General features: G+C 38.2%; 1 protein-coding gene across 8 annotated transcripts in view; it reads right to left on the reverse strand.

Moving 5' to 3' along the window:
* Positions 1 to 24,306, reverse strand: part of ATP8B4 (ATPase phospholipid transporting 8B4 (putative)) — a 258,876-nt gene that overhangs the window by 157,882 nt on the left and 76,688 nt on the right. For 7 of the 8 annotated variants that reach the window (XM_027096598.1, XM_027096596.1, XM_027096604.1 and 4 more), the window contains 3 exons: positions 20,392 to 20,505; positions 17,440 to 17,538; positions 14,857 to 14,918 (listed from right to left, as the gene is read on the reverse strand). The exons of the other annotated variant lie outside the window; for it this stretch is intronic. In XM_027096598.1, the coding sequence (XP_026952399.1) occupies positions 14,857 to 14,918; positions 17,440 to 17,538; positions 20,392 to 20,505 (275 nt within the window). The remainder of the gene's footprint in view (positions 1 to 14,856; positions 14,919 to 17,439; positions 17,539 to 20,391; positions 20,506 to 24,306) is intronic. 8 annotated transcript variants of the gene reach the window in all.

Genomic DNA, 24,306 nt, shown 5'->3' on the forward strand with positions numbered 1-24,306 from the left:
CCTTTCTTTAGAATCATAGTCTTTTCCTTAGCAGCACTTGCCTTGGCATGTAATTACACACTACTTAGCGTGACTGCAGTGGTTCCCCTTTATCTGCAGTTTCACTCTCTGCAGTTTCAGTTACTTGCAGCCAACCGCAGTCTGACAACATCAAATGGAAAATTTCAGAAATAATTCGTAAGTTTTAAATTGTGCGCCGTTCTGAGTAGCATGATGAAATCTTGCGCTGTCCTGCTCCATCCCACCTGGGACGTCAACCATCTCTTTGCTCAGTGTATCCCACCCTTTAGTCACTTAAGACCTGACTAGGTTATCAGATCACTGTCAGGGCATCGCAGTGCTTGTGTTCAAGTAGTCTTACTTTACTTAATAATGGTCCCAAAGTGCAAGAGTAGTGATGCTGGCGATTCAGATATTTTCTTTCTGTGCCTAATTTATAAACTTTATCATAAGTATGTATGTATAGGAAAAAACATAGCACATATAGGGTTTGGTACTATCCATGATTTCAGGTCTCACCTGCAGGAGGTGGTCTTGGATAAAGGGAGACTACTGTATTTTATTAAGTCTACCTTCCCCACTAGACACTAATCTTCATGGTTGCCGAGACCATGTCTATTGGGGTTCACTGCATTTCTAGTACCTAACACAGTACCTGGCATATAATAATATAGACAAATAAATGAAAGGTAAGAAGACCTTTATGACATTATGTGCTATGATGGAGACAAGCAGAATTTGTGGGAGTGTCTGGTCAGGGCATTAACTCCAGCAACCTTGTGCTCTGAATTGTCTCCTGACACTTTCTGTTACAATTTCTCCCATTTGGAATACAATATCCTCGTTGGAAGAGCCTACTTTTTTAAGTCCCTCTCTTCTTTCCCTAAATCATTCTGTAACTTTCTTGTATCTAACTCTCCTCTTCCACTATCATTTTTTATTACTATTATTTTTATTACCATTGTATCTATCCTTACATTTCCAACCTCCCATTCTGTGTTAATTCTTTTTATCCTATAGAGCCTCTGACTTCCCTTCTTAGGCTCCTTCCTCACCATCACTACAAAGGTGAACAGGATCACAGTCACAGTACCTAAGGGCTGGAAGGGACCTTGAAATATCTGGCCCAATGGTACTCAAACTTCAATGTGCATAAGAATCCCATAAGGTGCTAATAGAGTCCTATCCCAGACTCAGAGATTTTGATTCAGGAGGTCTAGTAAAGGCAGTCCTCAGACCTCACTTTTAGAAGCACTAAATGGTCCAGTAATGCTCATGCTGGCCCCTCAGGGGCCACCACCGAGTAAGAGGGCAGCTGAGGACACCTGCTCTGGGGCCTCTTGTATATGTATATGTACTTGTGTATACTGGTATACTTGTATATGTTCTATATATTGGACTTCTATAAAGATTTCTTTTAAAAGTAATCTGCTGATTGGAAAAAGCTTTTAGATTACGGTATCCAACTCCCTTGTTTTACAGATGAGAAAATTGAGGTCCTTGGTCCTTAGTCACACAGCCAATTTAGTGACAAAGCAGGGACCAGACATCAGCTTCCTGACACTAGACTGGTGGGCTTTCCCCAATACCCTCACTGCTGTGCCATCCGGCAGTCCTATAATGAGCAGCATATATATGACAATGGCAGTCGTAGCGGGACCACATTTTACCAAAGTACCTAGTTGGAAATATGGGAAAGAGATGAGGGAGACAATGGATTTATGCTAGCTCATCTATTTGTATTTTTCATCCAGCATGTTCTTAGCCTCCATGTGCAATAAACCTATGTGCAATAAACCTAGGTAGTCCTCCTTTACGACCAGTACCCTTCCCTAATTCTCTTCTGCTCTCCCTATGCTCTCATCCCTCCATTCAATTAGCTCTTCAATGGATGATCTTTGCTGGGAGCCAATTCTTCCATGAGTTATTCTGACATAATGATATCTCTGCTACTAGCCTCCCAAAACTTGTGTTAGTGTCCTCCCATGTGTGTTCTCCCAGAGTACCTCATGCTGCACTTTATCATGGCACCTACTGCTGTAAAATAATCGTCTGTTTATTGGTCCACCTCTTCCCCTGGACTCCAGGCTCCTTTAGGGAAGGAACATGGGTCTTAATAATCCCTGTATCCATAGTACCTAGCATAGTGGCTGGTACGGAGAAGAGTTACATAAATGTAGGTCTAATGATAGATGGGTGAGTAGTAAATATGAGTCCCTGCCACCACTCTCAAGTCCCCTGTAAAATGCCTACTTCATGTCTCTGATGAAGCCCTGGCATGTGTAGACTGACACACAGAGCAAATTAGATTATCTGAATGAAATACATCTCCTATTGCCAACACAGCCCGTTCGATTTTGCTGATGTTCGTGGGTTATCCTCCATGAAGCCCTTTTAATCTCAATTTCATTTCTCAATGCTTCATTTTTCTGCTTTACCCCTGGAACTCCCCCATACTAGGCTTAACACTGGATATTAGTCAAATTTAAAACCAATAGATGCTTATTTTGAATTAATGCTCATTTTTCTGAAGCTTAGAGAAAGTATACTTTATTGCACATATATTCTCCATTAAAAAATAGTATCAACTTTCTTCACATCTTCAAAATCTATTCTTTCTCCATCATTAGAGTCCATTCCTTCTGCAATGTTCAGCATCACAATCCCAGTTACACTCTCCCTTTCTTCCTTGTGGAAGTTACCTCTAGTAACTAGTCCACAATGGCACTGCCAGAGTGTTCTTCCCATGTGTTGCTGACAATATCACTCTTACAGCCTCCAAGTTTCCCAGATGCTTCTGAGTCTTTAGATCTAATTTAGAGATCATTATTCTTACTTTCTATTCACACTGCACTCTTTCTTTTTTCTTCCATTATTACACCTCTATTCCTTGTCAAAATTCAAGAGAGAATTTTTTAAGTTCCTGACATGGAATAAGGAACTAGATCTTAGTTTTTGATAATACTGCTCAAGTTTAAAGGTGGTTTAATATTCCCCTGAATCACAGCTTCAAGGCACCATTTCCACCCAGGCTCCAAAATCCTACTAAGGTTTTCTACCACCTGGCTTTGGTTTATCAACAGAGCCTGCATACCGACAAGAATTTTTGAAAGCTGCACATTCCTAATGAGATGAGTCATTTTGCTCACTCATCTTACCTGTGAGTAAAAACAATGAAATGTGAGAGTATCCTGCAATTCTAGAGATAAACCTATTATATACAATATAGGTATGATTGCATTCTATTGGGGGCAGAAATTACCTTTTATTTAACTCTGCACCCCCAGCACATGGCATTCTTCCTAACACATGGTAGGCACTTAATAAATGTCTACTGAGTGAAAAAATGAACAAACATAGAACCTCTGATTAAAAGCTAAAAACCAGTGAGCATTAGTTTCCTAGGTCCACTATAACAGATTACCACAAACTAGGTTTTAAAACAGTAAATCTTTATTCTCTTACAGTTCTACAGGCTGGAAGTCCAAAATCAAGTTGTGTGCTGAGTGGTGTTCTCCCTAGAGGCTCTAGAGAAGGAACTGTTCCACACCCCTCCCCCAGCTCCTGGTAACCTCAGGCATCTTGACCTGGGGCTCTATAGCTCCAACCTCTGCATTCACATTATCTTTTTGTCTATGTAGCTTCTTCCCTGCTCTTCTCTTATACACTTGTGATTGGATTACCAGGATGATCTCATCTCAAGATCCTTAACTTAATGATATAGGCAAAGACCCTTTTTCCAGATAAGATCACATACACAGGCTCCAGTGGACCTATCTTTTAGGGGGCTGGGGGCACCATTCAAGCCACGACAATAGGGTATAGTATAATATCAATTATTTTTTAAATAAATACTGTGTGGAGGAGTAGAGAGTAATAAGAAGAGGAGAAAACAAAGATACAAAGATGGGAGAGAAAAGGGAGTAATAAAATGCCTTCACAAGTTCACTGTAGTTCATTCTGATCTGTATAATGGAATCAAGAGAAATTTCAGTATTTTCTTTATACTCTTAAATTCTCTTAATTTTCTACCCACAAAAGACAGATAATATACCAATCTAAAATGCATGGGTTGGTCTTGGATTGGAAGAACTAACATTGTGAAAATGACTCTACTACCCAAAGCAATCTACAGATTCAATGCAATCCCTATCAAACTACCAATGGCATTTTTCACAGAACTAGAACCAAAAATTTCACAACTTGTATGGAAACAAAAAAGACCCCGAATAGCCAAAGCAATCTTGAGAAAGAAAAATGGAGCTGGAGGAACCATGCTCCCGGATTTCAGACTATAGTACAAAGCTACAGTAATCAAGACAGTATGGTACTGGCACAAACAGAAATATAGATCAAGGGAATAGGATAGAAAGCCCAGAGATAAACCCACACACATATGGTCACCTTATCTTTGATAAAGGAAGCAAGAATATACAATGGAGAAAAGACACCCTCTTCAATAAGTGGTGCTGGGAAAACTGGACAGCTTCATGTAAAAGAATGAAATTAGATCACTCCCTAACACCATACACAAAAATAACTCAAAGTGGATTAAAGACCTAAATGTAAGGCCAGACACTATAAAACTATTAGAGGAAAACATAGGCAGAAACTCTATGACATAAATCACAGCAAGATCCTTTTTGACCCACCTCCTAGAGAAAGGGAAATAAAAACAAAAATAAACAAATGGGACCTAATGAAACTTAAAAGCTTTTGCACAGCAAAGGAAATCATAAACAAGACCAAAAGACAACCCTCAGAATGGGAGAAAATATTTGCAAATGAAGCAACTGACAAATGATCAATCTCAAAAATATACAAGCAGCTCATGCAGCTCAATATCAAAAAAAAATCCAATCCAAAAATGGGCAGAAGACCTAAATAGGCATTTCTCCAAAGAAGATAATACAGATTGTCAACAAACACATGAAAGGATGCTCAACATCACTAATCACTAGAGAAATGCAAATCAAAACTACAATGAGTTATCACGTCATACCAGTCAGAATGGCCATCATCAAAAAATCTAGAAACAATAAATGCTGCAGAGGGTGTGGAGAAAAGGGAACCCTCTTGCACTGTTGGTGGGAATGTAAATTGATACAGCCACTATGGAGAACAGTATGGAGTGTCCTTAAAAAACTACAAATAGAACTACCATATGACCCAACAATCCCACTACTGGGCATATACCCTGAGAAAACCAAAATTCAAAAAGAGTCATGTACCACAATGTTCATTGCACATCAATTTACAATAGCTAGGACATGGGAGCAACCTAAGTGTCCATCAACAAATGAATGGATAAAGAAGATGTGGCACATATATACAATGGAATATTACTCAGCCATAAAAAGAAAAAAAATTGACTTATCTGTAGTGAGGTGGATGGACCTAGAATCTGTCATACAGAGTGAGGTAAGTCAGAAAGAGAAAAACAAATACCGTATGCTAACACATATATATGGAATCTAAAAAAAAAAAAATGGTTCTGAAGAACCTAGGGGCAGGACAGGAATAAAGATGCAGACGTAGAGAATGGACTATGGAATTGAGGAGACTGGGAGTGGGAAGGGTAAGCTGGGAAGAAGTGAGAGAGTGGCATGGACACATATACACTACCAAATGTAAAACAGATGGCTAGTGGGAAGCAGCTGCATATCACAGGGAGATCAGCTCAGTGCTTTGTGACCACCTAAGAGGGGTGGGATAGGGAGGGTGGGAGGGAGACACAAGAGGGAGGAGATATGGGGATATATGTATATGTATAGCTGATTCACTTTGTTATACAGCAGAAACTAACACACCTTTGTAAAGCAATTATACTCCAATAAAGATGTTAAAAATAAATTAATTAATTAATTAGATGCATGGGAGAAATGAAGCCATTGAGATTATCTCAGGAGATCTGAAGCAAAATGCCCTTGCAGTAGAAATGTGTATCCAATTCATCAGCCGTAAGTAGTTAATTGACAAATGCTGTCAAAACATTTGTTTGGTTTGGTATAGACAACCACTGGGCTCTGACTGAAACCAAATTTACTCAGTATAATATTATGATCTCTTCCAGCTTTCAGATTTTAAGATCTTAAGAAGGTTTTACATTATTAAAGTTAATGTTCTAAAATCTTCAAGGCCTCTGTGGTTTAGGTTTAGGTTTGTTTTTTCAAAAGAAATTCTAGACCTCTCCCTATGACAACAGAGAAGAGATACATAAACCTATTTTTGAAAAAGAGAATCAAGTTTTAAATGTTACATAGAATGTGGTGTATTTTTAACTTCCATTGTCATCTCAGATAAGTGGGTCCTAGCTCCAGAAAAGCCTGCTATTTTGGTGAGCAGCTGCATGGGTTTGAGTTCACAGCCAAGGCAGAACCAAACTACTCTGATTAATAAAAAGGAGACAAATATGAGGGGCCCCAGATACTGAAAGGAGACTGGAGACAGCTGTACTGAGCACTGAATGGGGAAAGGAGAGATGATAAAGGCCAGCAGCAGAGAAAGAGAACTTTGGGGAAGAAAAATGTCAAAATGGGATTTCATATTGTTTGCTATGGAGTTTGTGAAATAAACTTCCTCATTTATATCCCCCACAAAGTCTTCATTCAACTCTACCTTGCTCCCTAATGCTTTCACCTGGGGGGTTCTTCAAGGGAGCTTTAAGAGGAGAAAAAGAGAGCCACTAACATCTGGGTTATATAAACTTTAAAAAGAAATTAGGAGATGCCACTGGAAAAAAAAACCCATGTGCAGAGTTTTGAAAGTACTATAATTTCCTGTTATTTCAAGATGCACCTCATTTGGGGAAATAGTCACCATTTAGAAATTCAACACAAAAAATTGTATTCATGCAATGTAATAATTGATTACAATGGAAAATCACTTATAAGAACTACAGCAATGTCACGGCTCACATACAGAAACCAGCGCATTGGCAAATGGACGCTTCCATTTGCAAAGCTGACATGCAGAATCGCCCAAGAAATGATCAGTCCAAGACTTAAGAAACTGAAATTAATTTATCGGGGGTGAAACTATTTTTGAAACACTTTTACTCTGAGCTAACACTGTGAGCTAAAAATTAAATCAATTTTAAACCATTTGCACTGAGTCCAAAAAGTACTGAGGCTACTCCCATTAGTTTACTTTTGAATTCATTGTCATTTAAGCCCATAATAGTGTGTTTTATTAACACTGTTTAAAAAAAGAAGAATCAATATTTTTCACCTCAAATTTTCCTTTCAAATATGCAGATTTCTTCATATAGACCCTGAATAGCTGTCCCCTAGACCCAATGGTACCATCATAACATAAATTATTTACATGGGCTGGAGGTAAAAAAAGAAAATTGAGTTGGTGCTCTGCCTTGTGTTTAACCACAGAAGTCTCCACTCCCCCTGCAAGTCCACAGGCCCTGATGAAGATGAAATAACTCGAAGTAGGGTTCATCTGTTCTCCCATGTAATCAATAGAATTCCAGAACCTTGCATGTTCCCACTCCCTCACTTACAAGAAGCACACAGACACACTAAATACGTGTCAGCTGCAGATTCATTAAGTTCAATGACCTTGGGCATTTTTTTGTTGAGGGAGCTCAAGGACAAAAAGAGCATCTTTAATAAGAATAATAAGCCACTGTTACCCAAGACCAACATTTGGGATCAAATCCAATACAGGGGGCTAACATCCATGAATTACTCCTCTCCTGAGTGAGTTATTGCCAAGAATTCAACAGCAAATGATAGAGCTTTTGAGCACAGGTCTACATACCTCTAATCTGGGAGGACAAAGAAGATGGGAAGAGTTCCTTCCGAGCTGCCTGAAAGGATCTGCTAGCCACACTTCTGAATCTCTGCCCAAATTTACTCAGGGAATTCTGCAAACCAAAACTGAGGCAGATACTTTACAGATGAGTGCAATACAGCTAGTAATTGCAGTATAAAACTTATAGTCAAACTGTTTCAAATTATTGATGTTTGGGGATTTACATGTGTCACTAATACATTTTTAAAAGCAGAACATTTTGGGGTTTTTTTTCATATTGTGCTATGATTAAGAAAAGATAAACTTGAAACTTGCTGGTTGGTGGTCTGACATGAAACCCTTGTCTCTGGAAACTCCCACGTGTGACGGAAGTGAAACCTTCCATGCTTTAGTCAATATGCCCAACCTGTTGCTGCTCACTCTTAAACCTTACAATAAAAATTGCTATCAGTAGACTGAGTAATAATGCTTCAAGTTCCAATTACTTAATATAGGAAATAACAGGTTCAATGTAATCATTCTCAGTGGATTTTGTAAATATATCACAAAAACCCAGTCTTATGGAAAAGGGTAACTATCAATTTAGAAAGATGAAGAAACTATACTTTAAAATTAAAAACAGACTAAATATTAAGCAATAGGGAAATGGTTATGTGAATTATAAGACATGAACTCAAAGGAATGCAGCCCTTAAAAATGCAGCCCTTAAAAATTAGGTATATAAAGACAATAGAAAAAGATTTGTAAAACGGTAATGATATGATGTGAAGTAAAAATGGAAGGCGGGAATTCCCTGGCGGTCCAGTGGTTAAGACCTCGTGCTTTCACTGCTGACGGCCTGGGGTTTGACCCCTAGTCAGGGAACTAAGATCCCACGAGCCGTGTCGTGCAGCCAAAAAACAAAAAGTAAAAAGAGAAGGATAAAAACATATACACACAATTATTAGAAACCTTGGCATAGAAAAAAAAGACAGAAAGGAAATGTAAGAAAACAGTAATAATTATTTTTGGATAATGGAAGCATGAATGTTATTTTCTTCCTTCTACTTTTTCCTATTTTCCAAATTTCTCTTAATGAACATATGCTACTTTTATAATGGAAAAAAACCCTACATACTAAAGAAAAAAATGAAACGAAATTTTCTATACTAATATCCAGTGGGAGTTACCACTTAAACCAGAAAAGTTGATTAAACAAAGAGAAAATTTGCATCTACTGAAATAATATATTTGTTTGCATAATTATGCAGCATCTAGGAATACCAGACTTGAAGAGTACAGACAATATTCTGCAGGAAAGAAAGCCCTTGTCTCTCCCTATAAATACTCACAGTTTCCAAATGAGAAATGATTGAAGAAGATTGATGGGAAGAGTTCTGTGAAAGGGCCTGGGAGATTTAAGCCAAGTGTACCAAAGCTCAGGAAAGTATAAAGTGGAATTTGTTACACAAAAAGCTGATGGGCAAGAGCAGTTTGAAATCCAGAGAAGGCGGGAAAACATCCCGCCTGAAAGAGGGACGACTGCACCAGAGCATCTGAGCTCAGATTGTTCTAATGCACAAGTGTAAGTTCAGAAGATGTTAGGGAAGTAAAAACTACTAAGAAAAAGTAACACTGACTTTATTTGTTCATAGTGACAAAAACCACTATGCCAACAGCCAGCAAGATCAAACAGAGAATCCTGAACTGAGAATCCAGAGGCCAGGCTTATAGCATAGAGCTCATTTTCTTCTCGGCTCAATTCTCTCACCTGTAACTAAAAGTAGTGCCATCCAATAGAAATAGAAGGTCAGCCACAAATGTCGACCACAACGGTAATCTTAAATGTAAAATGGGTAGCTAGTGGGAAGCAGCTGCATAGCACAGGGAGATCAGCTCAGTGCTTTGTGACCACCTAGAGGGGTGGGATAGGGAAGGTGGGAGGGAGACACAAGTGGGAGGATATATAGGGATGTATGTATATGTATAGCTGATTCACTTTGTTATACAGTAGAAACTAACACACCACTGTAAAGCAATTATACTCCAATAAAGATGTTAAAAAATAAATAAATTTTCTGGTAGCCACATTTAAACAAGTTTTTCAAAAGGTAAATTTAATAATATGTTTGACTTAACCCAATGTATACAAAATACTATAATTTCAAAATGGAATCAACATAAAACAAATTATTAATGACATACCTTACATACTCTTTTTGGTACTATGCCATCAAAATCTGGTATATACTATATACTTAATAACACATCTGAACTTGGACCAGCCTCATTTCAAGTACTCAAGAGCCTCATGAGACTAACGGCTACCTAGCTGGGTAGCAGAAGACCTCCACACTCCTTCCCTTGTCCCAAATCCATACGACTAGAAATGCGATGGGACAGAACAAAAATTGGAAGTTACACAAATACATGAAAGTCAGAAAATGATTCAGAGTTGAGGACAACACATGTAATGGGGAAAGAAATAAAAGATGAAAATGAGAAAAATTAAAATCTGAATTTCTGAAGGAAAGAAAAATATGGCAAAATAATTACTGATTGGCCATGTGTTTGACTAAAAATGTGAGCCTTACTACAAAAAAAATGTAAATCGGCATTACAGAATTATTCCTTTGTGAGGATTTATGTGAAAAACTATGCTTATCATTTTAAAAAATTAATGGAATTCCTTCCCTTGGATGTCTTTTAAAATTTGAGAGATACATGCATAGAGATACAAGTGTAGGTAAAGAGATGGCCTTGACTAGAGGTTCTCGATTGTGTCTGCATAGTAGAATCATCTTGGAAACTTTATAAAACACCAGAGCCCTCCCCTCACTTACTTGCTCTGGGCATGGCTGGGGCACAGATACAATGGGCAGCCCACGTTGAGGAGTGTTGTATGGGATGACCTCTGCAGGAACTTTCAGACTCCCTCTCACTGCCCCTCACCTGCCCAGGTGCTCTCATGGTGGCCAGTGGCCCAGGATGTTAGCATAACCTGAGAAACCCTCAAGAGAAACACTAAGTATCTCCTGGTACATTTTCCACAGGTTCAGTCAGCAGACGGCACTCGTAGCCTGGGGGAGAGTGTGCACTTCCTATACAGCAGGCACAGTAATTTCTAGAAATTGGAATTGTTCGCTTCTACTTAGTTTTAAAACTTAAGTCACCAAAAGATTTTATCAAAGGCTAATTCAACACCTATTTCTTAAGCACTTTCGCATATTTAACAGATTGTAGATACAGAAGATTGGTCCTGACTGGAAAGGAATATAAGTAACAAAACCTTGAAAAGGAAGGCTATAAAGGGAGAGTTTTGTCTCTCTACTTATGGTGTGGCTTAAGTTTACATTGTTCATTCGCTTGCACAATGCTAAGAACATAGATGAATAATGCTCCAGGCACTAAAAGTGAGGATATATATATTTATTCACATATATATTACATTTAGATAAAAATATATATATATATTATGTTTCTATTTCTATAATTGTGTACAAAGCCCTTCAAATGCAAAATAAATAGAGAAGAAGTGGTCAGACCACAAAGTCTACATTTACACATCACAACACGAGTAGGTAAAAGGCTAATTTAGGTTCTTACTTGCCATGGAACTCTGGACAAGTCATTCCTTTTCTAGGCCTTAATCTCTCCATCTCTAAAAAGAGGCACTATCACCTACCCCCTGGGGTTTTATGAGAGTTAAATGTGGAAGCACTGGAGCCCATGCATGGTAGTTGCTGAATAAACATGTGTTGAATCTGAATGTAAATGCCATGCTCCTTGCTTCTGAGCGCAGGAGAAGGGAGACCTGAAGGCCAGAATGACAACTAATTGCCCAGAGTAGCACATCGATCACTTACACAGACCAGGTTTCCTGACTGGTGCTTTCATCGTACCCCCTTTCCCTCAGGAATCTCCTCCCCGAAGCTGACCATGCCTCCCCTCCCTCCAGGACAAGCCAGTGAAGGCTCCCGCCCTAGCATGAACCTTAAGTCCAGAAGCCCTCTTCCAGAGAACACAGGGAAGCCACAGTACTTAGCAGTGCCCACCCCAGTGTGATACCCACATCCAGCAACATCTGGATGCCTCTGATCCCCTCCAGGCTTTTTACTTTATCTGTGCATCATGACCCATTGGTGTCTAGCATAGACCCAAAAGCACTTTCCTAACATTTTCCATTAACATTGCCATGGGATTAAGTATGCATTAACTACTGTCTTAGATCAACTTCCCTAAAAGCAGATCCTGAGATGAGGATTCATATGTAAAGGGTTCTTTAGGAAATCACTTCTGGGAGAAACTGGTAAGGAAGATGAGAAGCAACACATGGAAGGGGAAGAAGCCACGCGAGGGTATGACTGCAGGCAAAGTCCCATCCTCAGCCTGATCTCAACAGGCACTTGGGGTGCTAACTGCACCTCAGAGCTTGTCCAATTTGAGGCAGGGGTGCTGCTCTTTCTTACTCCTGCACCAATCGGTCATTGGCTCCAATAGCCCAAGGACAGTGCTCTGAAGAAAGTAGCAAATAATGCAGACAGGAGCTGAGGGCGAGCACAGGAAGACAGTAGTGGTCTGTGCAGAGCGCTGAGAGCATCCTCTATGACCACCAGCTCCAAAAGAGGACTCAGAGCTCCCTGGGCTATCTCAAATCTAAGCCCATTTGATTTCTCCAACTTCTCAAATTCCAAGAAGTGAAAAGCCAGTCTCCATAGCCTGAGAACATTCTGCAAAGACCACAACACCAGCCACTGGAATTGGCTAATAATGGGACTCAGCAAAATTTTACAGACCAAGCTCCTCTGGTAGATTGCCCTCTCAGCAAGAATACTTGTTACTGCTCAGTTTGAAAATCCCATAGACACTGTGCTAGGCTCAAGGGACACAGACATGATCAAGAGAGATGCCCTAAAGGAGCTCACAGTAGAAGGTAATCTTACAAATGGAAAATCTTGTGTGATTTTTAACCAAATCCCATTTTTAACCGAATGGAGAACACTCCATTCTCAATGATGTGCTTCTACCTTCAACATCACAGGATCAGCAACAATACTTTTCAAAACATCACCCGATATCAAATTACAAAGAGATGTTACCTCATAAGGAATAGACAAGAAGCTAAATGAAGCCACAAGAAAGTAAGACCAATGCTACTTCTAATTATAATGACAATGATAGCTAGCATGTGTGGGACACATACAATCGTCAAGTTTCTGAATATCTAAGTTACTGGATACTCCCATGGCCTCCAGGTAGAGGTGTCAATATCTATCACTGTCCAAATATTGTCACAAAATTTAACTGGTAATTTGAGAGGCATTAAAAGATATGTTCAGGCTATTAGTTCAAATTCATTATGTAATTGTACATATTTTTAACATACTTCATGAGAGATGGTACTTCAAAGTAATGAGACTGATTATCAAATGTTCCTTGGGGAATTAGTCAGATCATATTGTCAGATGTAATTCCCAGTCAGAACTGCAAAGCTTGAGAAAATCAGGATAGGCAACAGTTCTTCTCAAAGTCACACACTACGTTAGCTTACAAAGAGTCACCACTTCTCAAGAACTTGCTCAAGACCATAGAATTATTCAGGGTCAGGACTAAACTCAAGTCTCCCTGAGCGCAAAACCCATACTTTTAAACACCATGCTATAGTGGCAACAATTCAAAACCTGCTGACATTGGAAATGAACCACATGGTTCCAGGCATCTTTATGGCTTATCCATGTCACGTCAAGATCACACTTTCAGAGGCTGTGTTTCTACAACTGTGGTTTTAGATTGAGATCATTTTTTTTCACTGTGCATTTAATGCCATTTTCTAAAATAATCCAATAAAGGAAAACTACAAGTATTCATTACATTATTAATAATCAGTCAATGTTTTAGTTGCAGAAGATTAATTACTTTAATCCTACCAGTTATTGTCTAGACTACCTAGCCCCTCTTGATATCCATTTCTTGGAATTTTCCATCTCATGTGACTAACATGTTTTATGATATTCCCTTTAAAAATTACATTCTTCACAGTATCCAAATGCTTCAAAATCACCAGCAGATGTGATTGACTGCCAGATTAAAGTACAATGTTACAAATTTACTTTGTCACATGTTAAAAAAAAGGGACAAAGAAAGAGACTAAGAAACATGGAATGAAGGTTTGAAATTTCCCTTTTTGTTAAGTTTTCTGGAGGTGTTTTTGCTGTTGTTTGTGTATAAATACACATTTTAAACCATTTCAGATTCAAGAACCATTCCTGTGTACATTTCTTTATAGATGGATGAATTTAACAGCAATTCAAGATCTGTGTTATGGTGGATAATTCATTCTAAACTCAACTATCAAGTTAATAAAAAATGCTTATCACTATCACTTGATATGTGTTGAAGTCTCTCTAGCAATATTCCCAGAAATTACCAAAGCAAAGAATTCAAATACATTAAACATCTGCTACAAACATCACATGTGTGCCAGTTCTAAATAGTATTAGATCTAGAAATGAAAAGTAACAATAATATGTCTGTGTTCCACAAAGGAAACGCCAAAGGAATTTGAAGTAAAAGTTGAGTGGGTAGCACAAACATTTGCTGAACTTAAAAAAGAGCCATGAAGATACAAAGGACTTACACTGTAATTTGTAATAAGTTAAAGGGGGAGGGGCTTCCCCAGAGGTGCAGTGGTTAAGAATCTGCCTGACAATGCAGGGGACACAGGTTTGATCCCTGGCCCGGGAAGATCCCACATGCCGCAGCGCAACTAAGCCATGCGCCACAACTACTAAGCCTGCGCTCTACAGCCTGTGAGCCACAACTACTGAAGCCCACACGCCTAGAGCCCCTGTTCCGCAACAAGAGAAGTCATGACAATGAGAAGCCTGTGCACGGTAACTAAGAGTAGCCCCTGCTCGCTGCAACTAGAGAAAGCCCGCACACAGCAACAAAGACCCAACACAGCCAAAAATAAAAGCAAATAAATAAATTTAAAAAAAAAGTTAAAGGGGGAAAGAAACATATATTCAATTAAATGAGAAAGCCACCAATTGTCAAGACCTGTTTTGTGACCAGACATCTTAAAAATAGCATAAAGAATATATTTCTTACTTGCTGTCAATGAGCACTTCAGATTGCCGATTATTCACTTGATTATCACTCTTGTGGCGAAACTGAAAATCAAAGTGTTTGTGAAAAAACACATTAAATCATACTTTTTCAGCACAAATAGTGACACTGAAAATACTTTGAGTTCATCTGCTTGGACAATATCACCATCAGTCTAAAATGAGCATGACTTATGCTTACCTTGGACCCAGCTCCACATGCTCTAAATCTGAATCAAGACCCTTCCCACTAAACTTCATTCTAGGTGTCACCAATGCAACAAGTCTAGCCACATGCTCTTCCAATTCCCACACATTTATAGTTGCTTTGAAGAAGACAATGTGCCCTTTACTCTGCCACACAGTTCCAGAGAAAACCATACATTAATTTTGATGTCTTTAACAAGGAATGGGGCTTCCATTTCTCTCACATATGTGCTCAATACTTTACTGGAACATCATTCATTCTATTTTATGGATTTCTTTGAAGTCAAGCAATTACTTGTAACAACATGTATTCTTGTTCTCCAGAAATTCTAATTGTTAACAGTGATCTTATGAAATACTGAGCATTTAAAACAAAAATCAGAATACAATACTGAACCACATTTGGTGTGGATTTATGTTTTTATGCCCAAGTGATCCTATTTCTTATTTTGTATTCCAGTAATGAAAATATCTTATATTGCTTAGAAGAATCCACATATTATGAGCCTTCTACTAAACTCACAAATTAGCAGCCATTCAGATAAGGCTTTCTACGTGAGCTGTCAAGACCAGATAGTAATAGGCTAAAGTAGAGATAAGATGTTATTTCAATCAATTAGCTAAATGCACAGATGAACAGGAGATAAGAAATTTTGATTTTATGTATTATAATCATCAGGATTATGACTTTTTCCTTTAAAAAAAACTCATAATATTGTATCAATATCACAATATATGGATTGCTTTCATTAGCCCTTCCCTTTTTCAACGTCCCTCCCAAATTCATCCCAATCTTTCTATTAGACTGTGCTCAGTGCCTACAATTACACTGATTGCCAGGTATAAGTCAATGAATATCACTAGGGAAATAAAGATACTTAGCATTGGTTAACATGAAAAGAGTTTATAGTACTGGTAGAGGAGTAAGTTAAGCTAGCCCATCATTGGCATGCAAACTTCTTTCCACCAACACTGCCATAGACGGGAACATCATTTTGACAGAATATATAATTTGACAGGGGTGGATAGTCTCTGCTCCTCCATACCTACACCCTGTCCTCCTACACTCTGCCCTGTGCCAGGGGAAGCTGACCTATTTAATCCCTGCCCTTTGGCTATTGATCGGGCGTGGCCAATAGGTGGTACTGACAGAAACTCATGGGGCCAGAGGAGAGGAAAATGGGGTATGTATTCCTGGCTTCTTTTGAGCTGAGTCAGCAGTGGCCACTTCCTCTACAGGTAGCCCTCAGCTACAGCTCCAGGTCCAGCAATTGTTTCTTCCTTTTGCTCCTTCAGGTCTAGAAGTAGTATTGCCACCTATGTTGTCGCTACCCTATGTGCTTTTTCTCACAACCCTTTAAGTAGTCCCTTCATTATTAATCTTTCTCCAATCTACCCCCCTTCCAAGGTGACATGTCTTTCCTGCCAAGACCCTGACTAACCGGCCCATACTATCACGAAAGTAAAAGCATATTCAAGCATTAACTGCAGAAGACACAAAAAGAGACTTAGTATTTAGTCACGTCTGTATCTAACCTGAAAATAGTCCCCTAAATTGACTAGCTGGCATCACAGAAAAGGACCAAGCAGTTTACCACCTAAAAGCTGAGGGGCCTACTCTCTGGGCCTCAGGATGCTCAGGCTTTGCCAAGGGGTCTTGGGATTGGCACAGATGGAGTCTGGAAGGACTAGAAACAGTAATCCCACGTATGAGTTCAGAGGAGATATAAATCTGTCAGTCACTGGCAAATAGAGAGCTATTGAGGCTAGGGTACACGCAATCACCTAGGAGAGAATAGAGCTTGTCTGGATTTAGAATGTTTGGTTTGCCCAAGGCTTTGTTTTAAATCTTTGAATGACCTTTGGATTATGGAGACTTCAAAACTCTCTGCTGTCTTATACCTTAATTATTTACATTAGTTGCCCGACTTTTGAAGTTATTTCATATTGTAATTTCTGGTATAATGAGCAGAGGATGTGAGAATGCCTAATATCTACCAACTCCAAAAACTTAGACAAAGACTAGAGATATAGGATAAATAATACTTCACTAGGTGGAAGCAGGTTTGTGATCCAATTCTGGTCTTACCACTAATTGGTTGTATGTTCATCAGAAAATCTTTAGTTCCTTACAGGCTTTAGTTTCCTCAAGTATAAAATGAGGGTGTGAGTCTAGTTATTGAAGTCCCCTTGCTATTATCATAAACAGGCTCTGGCTCTATGACATCTATTTTAATCATCAAACAAGTAACCATAGAGTTTCTTATGGTATTTACCAAAAGAGCTTCATTCAAAAATTTCAAATGGATCTCTGTTTTCTACTTCTGGGAGGTCACAATTGAAACTGAGACCTTAGGAATGCTCAAAAGCAAATACTTACATAATCATCTGTGGCATCTTTGACAGCTGTCATAGTTACCACCAGGACCAAAGGTACAATGGTGGTAAACCAGGTCAAGGAGGAAATTTCTGGAATCAGCTGAAACAAATATTTCAAGTAGTTTAGGGCTTTTAAATTTCATAAAGATAGCTTTCAATTTTTGTCAATTTTATGACTTGACAGAAATTAATGAAATGATATTCAGATATTTGTACAAATATGGAACAGCTTTTCAATAATTTAAGTGTTTGCACTCAGGTATAAGACACATAGAATAGACGTATCATTGAAACAATTTTCAGAATGCCTGACAAAAATTAAATTTTTACAGCAAGTTGAGAAGCTTCTTGAAATCTTTCACAAATGATGATCTTTCTCTAGGATGATAAATGTCACCTATCTTTTCTCAGTTTCTCATTTCAACTTTTCACAGTTTTACCAATTCCCAAAGAGAGAATCTTTTTCCTCTCACTGTTGTGGCCTCTCCCGTTGCGGAGCACAGGCTCCGGACGCGCAGGCCCAGCGGCCATGGCTCACGGGCCCAGCCGCTCCGCGGCATGTGGGATCTTCCCGGACCCGGGCACGAAGCCGTGTCCCCTGCATCGGCAGGCGGACTCTCAACCACTGCGCCACCAGGGAAGCCCAAGAGAGAATCTTTGAGCACCTACCTTGCACCAGACACTGTGCCAAGTACTTTTAGATATTATGTCATTCGATCCTCAGAGAAGTTTTTTGAGTTAGATTCTGTACCAAAGGTGTTTTGCACAAACCCAGAGTGCTAACATTCCATGTAAATAGCACCCTGAGTGCACAGCATAGAATACACTGTGAATGGCAGCCTGGAGTCAGGAAATGCCACGGCCCTGGGTATCATATTCCCATTTTATTAAAAAAAAGTATCTGAGAAGTCAAACAACTAAGCCAAGAACATACACTGCTAAAACTTGAACCTAGGTCTATGTAACTCCAAAGCTTGGACCTGTACCTGTAAAGCCACCCATCTGAGAGAGACACAGTGACAGTTGACATGACTCCCTTACAAAGGTAGTTTTCAAGTGGGGCTCATTTTGGAGCTACGTCGGGGCCATCAGGCGGGGAAGGATGGGTGGAGATGGTCAGTGTGTGGCAATCAGGCCCCGTCGAAACAGCACTACAATAAATTTATTGTAGTGCTGTTTTATGTAATTTTATGTAATAACTTCCAAATAAAATTTAAAAAAAAACAAACTTCAAAAGCCTCTGAAGTACCAAAAAAATATTAGGCTGGGTGGCAGAAAAGCTGGATTCGAGTCTGAGTTCTATCATTAGCTCATGGTAAAACCCTTATACCTCACTTAACTTCTCCAAGTCTCATTTATTCACCAATAAAAGAAAGGAGGTTGTACTGAACCATCCCCAAGATCCCTTCCAGATATAAAACTATCTGAACAAGAGCCTTTGGCCATAAATAAGAAACCCATTAGAGAAATGAGCTCAAAATTCTAGAACAGTGTAAAGGGTTCTATGAGGAAACCAAAATTCATGGGGGAAAAAGAAAGTCTCCTCAAAAATTGTAAGGTATATTTTCACTGCTTTTTTTTTTCTTGTTCAGCATCCAGTTCTTCTCAACTCTACCCTTAATTCTTAAAGAACTACCCCACCCCTCTACTTGTAATTTTGTACATGTAATTTTGGTGGACTGATTCCATCCAGCTGGCTCCTAGGCTTTGGCATGTGATCTAGGTCAAGGCAATTCCTGAGCCACAGTGATTGATTTAGGATAGGAAGGTAACAGCATGGTCCAATTACAACTAATCCCAAGACTTGCTGGAGCAACAGAAAAAGTGATTCATTCTCATTCTCTCTCTCCCTCTCCCTCTTTACTCTTCCCCCTCCCTCTTCCTCTCTCCCCTTCTCCCCCTGTGCCTCTGCCTCCCTTTTACATGGGAGTTGAAGCTAGGAGAATAAAAGTCTAAAGTTTTCAAGAATCACCGAGTAAAGTAAAGTAAAGTAAAGTAAAGTTTACTGTAAAGTAAACATGGAGGAAATAGAAAAAGAGAAGTTACATCCTGTTAAAATAGTTTGCCCATGAATTGTCATACATAAAATACATTAAGTGAATTTAGATGTCTACCACTTACAACCAAAAGATTCTTAACAGTTATTCTATTGAATAAGTAGTTATTCAATTAAAGAAAAAATAGTACTCAAGGTATAATCCAGATTGTACATATCTAGTCCAACTTCTTATTTTCTATAATTAACACATAGCCCAGTACATTCTGAATCTACCAGTTTGATCTGATTAAATCACTCTAAAGTAAATACTAGGTAAATAAATGGCTAACATGAGCTGTTTATATGTATGTAAATCTTTGATTTATGCCTTTTCTTCCTAAAATATCAATAAAAGCTGAAATTTCATTTAGGTTCAAATTTTAGTCAAATGGGAAGAAAAAGAAAGGTTTCTAACTACCAATTAACCACTCAAAACTATCAGAAATAGTCACAGTGAAATAACATATAGCACACATCATTTATTATATATATATATAAAATACATCATTGTTCTTAGATGCAAATGAAATTTGCCAAATTAAGTTCCACAAAGTACTACTCAGCTAGACTCTTTGCTTCAACTCTCTCAATATCCATACTGTGAATGTGATAGGGAGATAAAGAAAGGAAGGAGGCTATGAACAGTAATTATTAGGCTCTGGTTTGGTTCAAATAAAGTACAAGGCAGCATTTTTAAATGACCTCAGTGTTTAAAATGATGAATGTACTAGTTTTTACCCATTCCTAGCCCTCCCACCGTTGTGAAGAGAAACAGCAATAATAACTAAATAATTAAAAATCTGATAAAGCTGATTTTCTCTAAGCATGAACATTTAGCTAAGTAAAATAACTTATTTTTTCAAGTTATATGAATATTTTAAACAAACAGATGATGAAATACAACCTAAACATTACCTGTAAAATCAGAAGGAAAAGGAAATACACATTTGCCACTCTTTGAAACTGTTCAAATAAATTAATGGGCAAGAAGGTGAGAATGTTGTACTTGCATGTGTGGATACGATTATCCTGAAAAAGAAACAGCATCACATTAGTTTGGGGCGAAGCATTGCTCATTATCAAATAGCTCTAAACTTACAAGACTGAGCATGAGTTATGCCAGAGCAAGAAAGATAAGCCAACTATCTAGGAAATTTCAAACTCTGTGTGGGCCAAGGGTTTCATTTTTCCCAAGATGACATGCTCCTGATACTAGGTGCAATTACTGTTCAATTCCATAAAATCACCCATGACTAAAAAATTTATCAAGTGCAAAAGTCTGCCCCTGACTTTTTTTATTCTTATGTTTCATTCATTTGGCAGTGATTTCTTGAGAACCTACTGTATGCAGACACTGAGCTCATGCTGGGTCTCATGAGGTAAGAAGGAACTTTAAGGATCACCTGGTTCACCTTCCCAAAGCATGACCCTGTAGATAACTCTGACAAGGGTCCCCTAGGTCTGTCTTTGAAAGTTTTCTGATAGGAAACTGATCACCTTGCCAGGCAGCCTATTTCCATTTCAGAATGGGAATTGCTAGAAAGGTCTTTATTATGAGAGACTCAAATCTGCCTCCCTGTAAATTTTGCCATATGCCAAATTCCATCCCTGGGGCCACCTAAATCAAGTCTAAGCTCTTTCCATGTTGACAACCTTCAAATACTTGAAGACGACTCAGAAGACTCCCCTAAATCTTCTCCACTATGATCTAGACAGTCCCAAAACCCTCAGCCATTCTCCATGACTTTTCATGGACATCTTTTCCAGGTCAGCCTCTTCTGCATCCATCCCAACCGCTCTGCATCTCTCTTAAAACATGGTGTCCAGAACTAAACCTAAACACATACTGCAGATCTGCTTCAACTGATCCGTGTACAAAAGAAATTTTGATGTTCCACATTCTGGATTATTGTACTAATATGCCTTAAAAATTCATTAGCATTTTGTCATTTAATCTCACTGTTTATTCATATTGAGGGTTTTTTTAATTTTAGAATTTTATTTATTTATTTTTATACAGCAGGTTCTTATTAGTTATCCATTTTATACATATTAGTGTATATATGTCAATCCCAATCTCCCAATTCATCACACCACCACACCCCCCTGCCACTTTCCCCCATTGGTGTCCATACGTTTGTTCTCCATATCTGTGTCTCTATTTCTGCCCTTCAAACTGGTTCATCTGTACCATTTTTCTAGGCTCCACATATATATTCATATTGAGTTTTGATGAACTAAAATCTCTAGGTCATTTCTTCATCAATCACTAACAAATCAGGGCTCCCCTTCCTGAACATTCACAGTTGATTTTGTTTTAAATACTGATGATCTTTCATATATTCCTATTATACAAGCCAAATGAAAACAATTAATCTTGAGTGTTGTATCCTAAAGTAGCAAACATTCCTCCCAGCTTTATGTCATCAAAAAATTTCAAACACATGCCTTTTATATAGTCTTCCAAAGCTATATAAAACTAATACATTAAAAAGTTCAGAGCTAAAAACCAAAAAACAATTTTTAAATTAAGGAAATAAAACTATGGCAAGCTACTAGAGACTTCTCCACAGATTAATGTTAATATCTTTTTCAGGTGTTTATATCTACCTAACTATATTCCCATGAGGCTTAACTCTACCTTATTCACAAAGATAGCAGGAGAAATTTGGGGTGACAGATCTTACTGACATTCAGAATCAACATACCCAGAGAATTTCCATCCACTAATATTTCAAAATGGAGGTTAGTCTGTGTGACCTATTTTTTTTAATTATTTTTTACTGAAGTATATTCTATTTACAATTTTGTGTTAGTTTCTGGTATACAGCAAAGTGATTCAGATATATATATATTTTTAATATATATATTCTTATATATATATGTTCTTTTTCATATTCTTTTTCATTATAGTTTATTACAGGATATTAAATACAGCTCCCTGTGCTATAGAGTAGGACCTTTCTGTTTATCCATTCTATACACAATAGTTTGCACCTGCTAACCCCAAACTCCCAATCCATTCATCCGCCACCCCCCGTTCCCCTTGGCAACCACAAGTCTGTGCTCTATGTCTGTGAGTCTGCTCCTGTTTCGTAGATAGGGTCATTTGTGTCATATTTTAGATTCCACATATAAGTAATATCATATGGTATTTGTCTTTCTCTTTCTCACTTACTTCACTTAGTATGATAATCTCTAGGTCCACCCATGTTGCTGCAAATGGTGTTATTTCATTCCTCTTTATGGCTGAGTAGTATTCCATTATATATATATATATATTACCATATCTTCTGTATCCATTCATCTGTCAATAGAGATTTAGGTTGCTTTCATATCTTGGCTATTGTAAATAGTGCTCAATGAACATTGGGGTACATGTATCTTTTCGAATTAGAGTTTTGTCTGAACATATGCCCAGGAGTGGGACTGCTGGATCATACGGCAACTCTATTTTTAGTTTTTTGAGGAACATCCATACTGTTTTCCATAGTGGCTGCACCAACTTACGTTTCCACAAACAGTGCAGGAGGGTTCCCTTTTCTCCACAACCTCTCCAGCATTTGTTATTTGTAGACTTTTTAATGATGGCCATTCTGACCAGTGTGAGGTGGTACCTCATTGCAGATCTGATTTACATCTCTCTAATAATTAGCTATGTTGAGCATCTTTTCATGTGCCTATTGGCCATCTGTATGTTGTCTTTGGAGAAATGCCTATTTAGGTCTTCTGCCCATTTTTTGACTGGGTTGTTTTTTGTAGCTGAGCTGTTTGTATATTTCGGAAATTAAGGTCTCTTCAGTCGCATCATTTGCAAATATTTTCTCCCAGTCCGTAGATTGTCATTTCTTTTTGTTTCTGGTTTCCTTTGCTGTGCAAAAGCTTATAAGTTTGATTAGGTCCCATTTGTTTCTTTTTGCTTTTATTTCTATTGCCCTAGGAGACTGACCTAAGAAAACACTTGTATGATTTATGTCAGAGAATGTTTTGCCTATGTTCTCCTCTAGGAGTTTTATGATGTCACATCTTATATTTAAGTCTTTAAGCCATCTTGAGTTAATTTTTGTGTGTGGTGTGAGGGTGTGTTATAACTTCATTGATTTACATGTAGCTGTCCACCTTTCCCAACACCACATGCTGAACAGACTCTTTTCTCCATTGTATATTCACACCTCCTTTGTCAAAGATTGATTGAGTATAGGTGTGCGGGTTTATTTATGGGCTCTCTATTTTATTTCATTGATCCATATGTCTGTTTTTGTGCAAATACCATGTGGTTTTGATGACTGTAGTTTTGTACTATTGTCTGAAGTCTGGGAGGGTTATTCCTCCTGCTTTGTTCTTTTGCCTCAGAATTGCTTTGGCAATTCTGGGTCTTTTATGACCCAGAATTGGGTTCCATATAAATTTTAGGATTATTTGTTCTGTGAAAAATCTTATGGGTAATTTGATAGGGATCACATTAAATCTGTAGATTGCTTTGGGTAGTATGCCTATTTTAACAATATTAATTCTTCCAATCCAAGAGCCTGGGATATCTTTCCATTTCTTGAATCATCTTCAATTTCCTTTATCAATGTTTCATAGTTCTCAGCATATGTCTTTCAGCTCCCTGGTGAGGTTTATTCCTAAGTATTTTTTTTATGTGATTTTAAAAAGGATTTTTTTTTTGCATTCCCTTTCTGATATTTCATTGTTAGTGTAAGGAAATGTAACCAATTTCTGTATGTTAATCTTGTATCCTGCTACCTTGCTGAATTTGTTTATCAGTTCTAGTAGTTTTTTGTGTGGAGTCTTTAGGGTTTTCTATGTATAGTATCATGTCATCTG

Source organism: Aethalodelphis obliquidens, unplaced genomic scaffold (genome assembly GCF_003676395.1).
Source record: "Aethalodelphis obliquidens isolate GAN/ISIS:26980383/991018 unplaced genomic scaffold, ASM367639v1 scaffold105, whole genome shotgun sequence".
Taxonomy (NCBI): Eukaryota; Metazoa; Chordata; class Mammalia; order Artiodactyla; family Delphinidae; genus Aethalodelphis; species Aethalodelphis obliquidens.